This window comes from Penaeus monodon, chromosome 18, assembly GCF_015228065.2.
Source record: "Penaeus monodon isolate SGIC_2016 chromosome 18, NSTDA_Pmon_1, whole genome shotgun sequence".
Lineage (NCBI taxonomy): Eukaryota > Metazoa > Arthropoda > Malacostraca > Decapoda > Penaeidae > Penaeus > Penaeus monodon.
The window spans coordinates 43,291,579-43,299,078 of record NC_051403.1 but is presented as its reverse complement, the minus strand read 5'-3'; the positions used below and the strand labels follow the sequence as shown (position 1 = coordinate 43,299,078).

At 38.7% G+C, this 7,500-nt stretch overlaps 1 protein-coding gene across 2 annotated transcripts in view; it reads left to right on the top strand.

Moving 5' to 3' along the window:
* Positions 1 to 7,500, top strand: part of LOC119584516 (steroid hormone receptor ERR2-like) — a 45,920-nt gene that overhangs the window by 35,835 nt on the left and 2,585 nt on the right. Inside the window, exons 2-9 of one of the 2 annotated variants that reach the window (XM_037933167.1) lie at positions 2,475 to 2,618; positions 2,950 to 3,072; positions 3,736 to 3,860; positions 4,539 to 4,636; positions 4,844 to 5,005; positions 5,306 to 5,490; positions 6,375 to 6,547; positions 6,734 to 7,500. The exon at positions 6,734 to 7,500 is cut by the window's right edge and continues 2,585 nt beyond it. In XM_037933167.1, the coding sequence (XP_037789095.1) occupies positions 2,475 to 2,618; positions 2,950 to 3,072; positions 3,736 to 3,860; positions 4,539 to 4,636; positions 4,844 to 5,005; positions 5,306 to 5,490; positions 6,375 to 6,547; positions 6,734 to 6,896 (1,173 nt within the window). In that variant the 3' untranslated portion in view covers positions 6,897 to 7,500. The remainder of the gene's footprint in view (positions 1 to 2,474; positions 2,619 to 2,949; positions 3,073 to 3,735; positions 3,861 to 4,538; positions 4,637 to 4,843; positions 5,006 to 5,305; positions 5,491 to 6,374; positions 6,548 to 6,733) is intronic. The other variant, XM_037933168.1, reaches the window with a different exon arrangement.

The following is a 7,500-nucleotide window of genomic DNA, read 5'->3' as shown; positions in this document are numbered from 1 at the left end:
CTTAACTATCCGTTTGTCTCTTTATCTATTTCAACCGGCATATTTAGCAAGGATATTTCTGATCCATAAATTAAAAAAACAGGGCACTTCTTGGAAATAAAATCAACAGGTGTTTAAAAGGAAGGACAAAGTTCCATCTGTAACAGTGTGGATTTTTACGATGTTTTGCGTATCCACGAACAACACTTTTCTTTTCTATTGTTGTTTTTTTCACTTCTTTTAATGTTTTGTTCACACATGCTCTTCTTGATCATATTTCATGTCTGTCTTGTTTTTTTCTTTTCTTTTCTTTCTTTCTTTCTCTTTTTTCCCCCCATTTCTTGTGTCATATGCGCATCGTGTTATGAATTAAACTGCCCATGTTATGTGTAAGATATATTTTTATCACTCGTATTTCATATCTTTTGGAACTGCGGAAATATTACCGTGAAATATTTCCACCAAGTCCAATTCATCCTCATATTTATGACACGTAAGATCAGTTTCAAAACGCACCATGGAAACTATTCTGAAACCTGTTTTGGTATTCAAATAACGTGATGTATGATCAGGTATGCTGAGACATCACTCATGAGATGTCATGCGCCCGTGACGTATGTAGATGAGATAAATCGGGCAGTGGAACTCTACGGCAAATGCTCTGACGATTTCACTGTCAAAACTTTATTATGACCGCCTATTGAGAGGATTTTAGTGTGCTGAAAAATTCCAATATTATGATCGGCTTTCGGAAAATAAATTCATCTGTGGCTCATATAAGAAAAGAACAAGACAATTAGGCTTGGATTCAGACTGTACGTGCAAGACGATGCAATAAGCAACATACTTCTAAGATACAAGATACTGTGTAATTAGTTTTCTTGTCAACTGATACGCTAAAGGATATAATTAAAGATATAATCATTATGTAACCTAAAAATTACAAGATTATCACAGTGTTTTATAACGATGCAATAAATACATAAAAGATTCCCCTCACTTATGCAGTGAGCGTGGGTAGTAAACAAAAGCCCAAGCTAAACTCAAAGCTCTATGCACTACGCACTCTTCGCCTTGCAACAAGTTTTGTGTACTTCATGGCAAGAGAAACATCCCGTTGCAAGAAACCTCTTTGGCAAATCTAACCTCTCGATAAGCCCTGAAACCACGCCATTTCGCTCAGCCATCACCCTGACAACTAGCAGTAATTAATTCCTTCGCGCCGTGGTTAATCCCCTGTTGGCTTGCCGTTAATCCTACGCCATCCTTATAATCCAACTACCGCATTCCCTAATAGACTCGAGGCAACGAGGCACTTTAGGAAAGTATTAAATCCTCTTGGGTTTTCTCCTCACGGCTGGCTCCTTCTCATCAGGCTGCCGCCGCCATCTTTCAACAGCTGGTTCTCTCTATACATCTCTTTTTGTCTCTCCCTCATCCTTGCCTTTTTCTCTCTCTCTCACTCTCTCTCTCTGTCTCTCTGTCTCTGACTCTCTGTCTCTGACTCTCTGTCTCTGACTCTCTGTCTCTGTCTCTCTGTCTCTCTCTCTCTCTCTCTCTCTCTCTCTCTCTCTCTCTCTCTCTCTCTCTCTCTCTCTCTCTCTCTCTCTCTCTCTCTCTCTCTCTCTCTCTCTCAGACGGACAGCATGAGACTTCTCTGTATCAAAATTTAATGAAATTGCAGTCTGACTTATTATCATCACACCTGAAAAGGAAAAAAACATAATAAATTGTAAATTTACGATTTATTGATCGATAAACATGAACATCTGGCACGTAATATTGAGAATAACAAATTGGAGTTTTATTTAGATATTTTTTTTCTAATGGAGGTACGTGCGTCCTTCAGTACTGTCAAAATAGGCTGCGTAGCGAGTAAACACACTTGTGTGGCGTACGTGACCTATTTGACAGTTTTATTTAGGAAACCAACGAAACATTTCTGCGCAATGAACGTAGTTACAACACCTGCGGTTGTATTTGTTGGTATCATTATGTTTGTTCTTGTTTTGCTGGCTATAGGTTACGATTGAGGTCCTGGTTTGTTTGTTTTTTTCTCGTAAGAAGTGTGTGTGTGTGTGTGTGTGTGTGTGTGTGTGTGTGTGTGTGTGTGTGTGTGTGTGTGTGTGTGTGTGTGTATGTGTGTGTGTGTGTGTGTGTGTGTGTGTGTGTGTGTGTGTGTGTGTGTGTGTGTGTGTGTGTGTGTGTGTGTGTGTGTGTGTGTGTGTGTGTGTGTGTGCGTGCGTGCGTGCGTGTGCGTGTGTTTGTTTGTTTTTTGATTGTTTGTGTGTGTAGGGTATGTTTGTATTTACAAAGTATATCACTCATATTATAGATTTATTAACAACACTCACTTCAACACTAATTACATTCACCAACATCGACATCATCCCATAACCCCCCTCTACTCCCACCCCGACCCCCACTCCCATCACCACCCTCGCCATACCTCTCTACCTTAACCTCTAACTAATCCCTTACTCTTTCTTCCACAGCTGGACTACAGCGAGTGTGGAGATGAGGCTCAACCATCACCCAAACACATGAAGCTGTTCACAGACTCTCCACCCAGCCCGGACCGCCAGTTTTGCTCGTCCACGACGTCTATGGCCAGTGACTCTGCGCATACACCGTCTGAGGTTAGCCATTTCGGTGTTAAAATGGGGTTATGTTTATATTTTTCTCTTTTTCTTGGTTTAGTTCTTATTATCGTGTGAAGATTATATTTAATCTTTTCTTCTCTGTAGTTTTTTATGATGATATGAGATGTAGATTTGTCTGAAATCTGATGGTCTGTTTCGTCTGAGTGCGTGGCCTTTTTTGCGGTTTCAACGCTAGTCAAATACTTAAAACATAATGTAGCGGTTGTGGATCACTTGCCTTACAAGTCATAAAAGACTATTTCACTTTGACTAAGACTCCAAAGATACTTAACAAAGTTCGCAATATTTACAAACCACTATATTCCAGAGTTTACGAGAGGATGACGCCCCAAAGCGCCTGTGTCTTGTGTGCGGCGACATTGCTTCAGGGTTCCACTATGGCGTTGCTTCCTGCGAGGCCTGCAAAGCCTTCTTTAAACGTACTATCCAGGTAAGGACAGGTGAAGGCTGCGACTCCCTTTTCGTGTTAGTTATTTTCTTTTTCTATGTCTTTTTTCTTTTTAGTTCTCTTTTATTTTTCTTGTTTTGTTTTTGTACGTTTCTGTCTGTCTGTCTGTTTCATGGTCTCTCTCTCTCTCTCTCTCTCTCTCTCTCTCTCTCTCTCTCTCTCTCTCTCTCTCTCTCTCTCTCTCTCTCTCTCTCTCTCTCTCTCTCTTTCTCACCTTCTCTCTTTCTCCCTCATGTCATATCACATAATCTCGATTTCGCCTCCCACATTATACCATGCGAAAAAACACACGTATTGTGTTCCATATTACCACACAACAGAATCTCTGTGCATAATAATAGCATTTTTTTATCTCTCCCTCCCTCCCCCCTCCCTTCCTCCCTTTCCCCCTCCCCCTTCCCCTCACTCCCCCTCTCCATCCCCTCATTCTCCCTCCCCCTCCCCCATCCCCTCCCTCCCTCCTCCCCTCTCCCTCTCCCTCCCTTCCCCCTTCCCCCTTCCCCACACTCCCCCTCTCCAACCCCCCCCCCTTCCTCTCATTCTCCCTCTCCAACCCCCCCTTCCCCAAAAACACCCCATCTGTAACACACGAAACTTAACCACTGATACTGAACGACTGATACTGAACGACTGATATTATTTCAGGGAAACATCGAATATACTTGTCCTGCTGCCAATGACTGTGAAATTAACAAGCGAAGACGAAAAGCCTGCCAGGCCTGTCGCTTTCATAAATGTCTACGAGTCGGTATGCTAAAGGAGGGTGTCAGGTAAGTGGCACTGACAGGCCCTATGAGTAATGGTATTGCATTTTTTTTTCTTGTATTAGTACGAACTAGTGTTTTTTTTCAGTTTGGTATTCATCATCATCATTGTCAATGCATTTAACATTAACATTAACATTAACATTAACATTAACATTAACATTAACATTAACATTAACATTAACATTAACATTAACATTAACATTAACATTAACATTAACATTAACATCATCATCATCATCATCATCATCATCATCATCATCATCATCATCATCATCATCATCATCATCATCATCATCACCACCATCATCACTATCATGACCACCATCACCACCACCCACATCACCATTCACCATTGTTACCATCATCCTAACCATACATCATCTTATTACTTTATTATTGTTGTTATTATATATAGGATAACAAAAACTTTGATTAATATCAATAGTAGGATCATTATCATTAATATCAATTTTAATATCATCACATTTTTATAACATTCTTATTAGGAATGATAAATTAATCAATATACAGCATGTGTTGCTTATACATGTAAATAACCATATTTGACAATATCTGTTTATTTTGGACTCAGTAATTCATAATTTAATGCATAACAACTTCTGATTTAACGATATCCCTATTGGCAGTGAATGTATATCCAAAGCCTTCTTTTCCGCACAGGTTAGACCGAGTTAGAGGTGGGAGACAGAAATATAGGAGAACTTCCGATTCCCCGTTTTCAATGCATCAGATGCCTGTTAAAAAGGCTTCATTAGAAGGTACGAACCGAGTGTTAGAATCTTTCTGTTCGTATCCATAAGGTTTGCCTTTGAGGATGAGTCTGCTATGTGGTACTTTCCTGTTCATGCTTATTTTTTATTTATATATTTTTTTTCTGTTGCAAATGAAATATATGCTGAAAGTTCCACACAAGTTACAGTCCTAGACAGCAATTTGTAAAACATTCCCTTTTTGGAAAATTTCAGATATTAAATTACTGGCTTCCCTGCGTGCATGTGAGCCGGAATCACTCCTGGCATTACCAGACCTAACTGTGTTCGACCCTGATTATCTCACTATATCCATCCTTGCTGACCTCTATGACAGGGAGCTGGTCTCCACTATAGGCTGGGCTAAGCAAATTCCAGGTATTTACCATTTTATGAGATTATTTTACAGTTTTATTTGTTTTTAAGATTTCTTAGCGTTGATTTTTATTTAAGGTAGGATTGTTAGTTCCAAGTTCTGTTCTAAGTCGTTTCAATTATTCTGATTAGGATTTGTTTATAACATTGAATTTGATGATGGAATGAGTCACTTTCAAATTTGTTGCTTTAGATCGGGGAAACCAATATGACATATGTACTATCAAATACAAATATCCTTCTGTACATTTCATTAAAAACCCTCCTTTTAATACCATATTAACACTTTTGTCTCTCGCGCAGGGTTCACAGAATTAGCTCTGAACGATCAGATGCGGTTGCTACAAAGTACTTGGGGAGAAATCCTAACTTTGGGACTAGCCTATCGATCGATGCCTGCCCACGCCCACACGCTCTTGTTTGCCCATGACTTCACCCTTGATGAGAAGCAAGCAAGGGAGTGCAACGCCACTGAGCTCTTTACGCAGGTGGGTTCTTGTGATTAATGATACAGCAAATTGTGTGTTCAGCATAGCATACAAATGTGTTATACTCTTTTTAATACTTGTTTCTTTTTTTTTATTATTAGTCATACTGATATATACACATATGAACTGTATTTAAGTTTTAGATTGTGTTCATATGTGTATCTTTATGTTATTATTCATATTTTGGTATATATTTATGTTGCTTTTATGTAGGATTAGTTGCTATATTTTACAGAAACGCTAACATTCTCAGAATGGTATGGGGTAGGAGAGGTTTTATATAAGACTGATATATGTAGGGATAAGCATATATTCCTTTGAAAAAGTTATTAATTTAGTCAATTATTGGGAGCACAGTTTGAGTTCCAGAAGCGAATCCCTAGTAGGTATTTTGAATATTCCAAAACTACAAATTTTATCACTTACATGCAAAGAATTTTGTGAAAATATATACCTTCGGAGGGATTGTGCCAACTAGCTGTTGCAAACAACATATAACAAGAGTTAAAGACTCATACCTTTTTGTGTAATACAGCTGAAACTAAGATCTTAAAAAAGTATGTATAATAAGCCTTGCATGAGGTTTGCAAATGTGTTAAGAAACAACAATTTGGTACTTGTTTTTTGTTAATAAAATTCTGAATATATGTATTCTGTCAATTATTAAGTTGTAAATTGCATTATTATTTTCCCATGCATGGAAGTTTAAGGATGACAAGAGTCAAATTCATTTATACTACTTCAGCAACCTAAAGTTGTTAAAATTCCCATTTTCAGCAACTTTTTGTAAGACTTTACTCCTCTCCTACCCTCCTAATTTCTCATGTTGATTATGAGCTATAAAAAGAGCTAAGAAAGAGACTTAATTATTGTATTGATTTCAGGTGCTTGGTGTAGTAGAACGGCTTGAGCAGTGTAATATCAACAGAGAAGAATTCCTGTTGTTGAAAGCCTTGGTTCTTACCAACTCTGATGTGCGCCTGCAAGATAACCAGGCCTTGCATCGTCTAAGACAAAATATTCTGCAAGCTCTGCATGATGCTGTTGCAACCCTTAGGTGGGTTTCATGATATGTTCTTCTTTATGCATATTACAAATATAGGCATCCATGGTTATTGAATATTCCTTGCATGAATATGGTTAATGAGTGTCGTCTTTTAATTTTCCCATCTCTTTGATAGGTGAAGTGATTAAAGATTGATTGCTTGTAATTTCTCGTGTCTAACATTCTTCTGCTTTACAGACTGCGAGATGCTGTAGCACAGATGCAGTCGCTACTCCTTTGCTTACCATCTTTAAGAGCTGCCGATGCAGCCCTACGAAGGTATTGGCTCTCTGTACGTCATCAGGGCACTGTGCCTATGAACAAGCTTTTTGTGGAGATGTTGGAGTCACACATGCGGTGAATGGGAACTATGATTAATTCTCAATCACTCTTCTGTTGTAAAACAATGCTTATTTAAACATGAAATGATGATTTGGCAAGGAGGTCATCACTGGTGAAAAGTGCATTAAACAGTAGACTGAAGGATAAGGCAAATGATTCCTCCTCACCAGGTAATATGGTCTGCTGATGGCTAGAACAAACATCTTGGTCTCAAAGTCTTCCAAGAGAGGAGTCACAGTGCAAGAACTTCCTAGATCCAGTGGGATGCCAAAAGGAGCAGAAAGTGTAATTCTTTTCAGCTCTCGAGGGGCTTTTATCAGAGGCGAATTGGCCTGCGATGTTCATGGTGTTAGGAAAAAGAAGGACGTGTTAAAGTGAAGTTAAAAGTGTTGCAGGGTGATTTTTTTTTTTTTTTTTTTTTTTTTCATTCTAGAGAAATGGCTATATTACCCTGGGAGGAAAAGCTGCCATTTTGCCGCACACTCAGGTACTGTTGGCAATTGTGTTCAAAACAAAAAAGAAGAATTTTAATATCTTTGATCATGACCAGAATTTGACCTTAACATGAGTTTTGATCCTCTGTAAATATATATCTGTTGTTTCATGGTACTCCCACCGGGCAG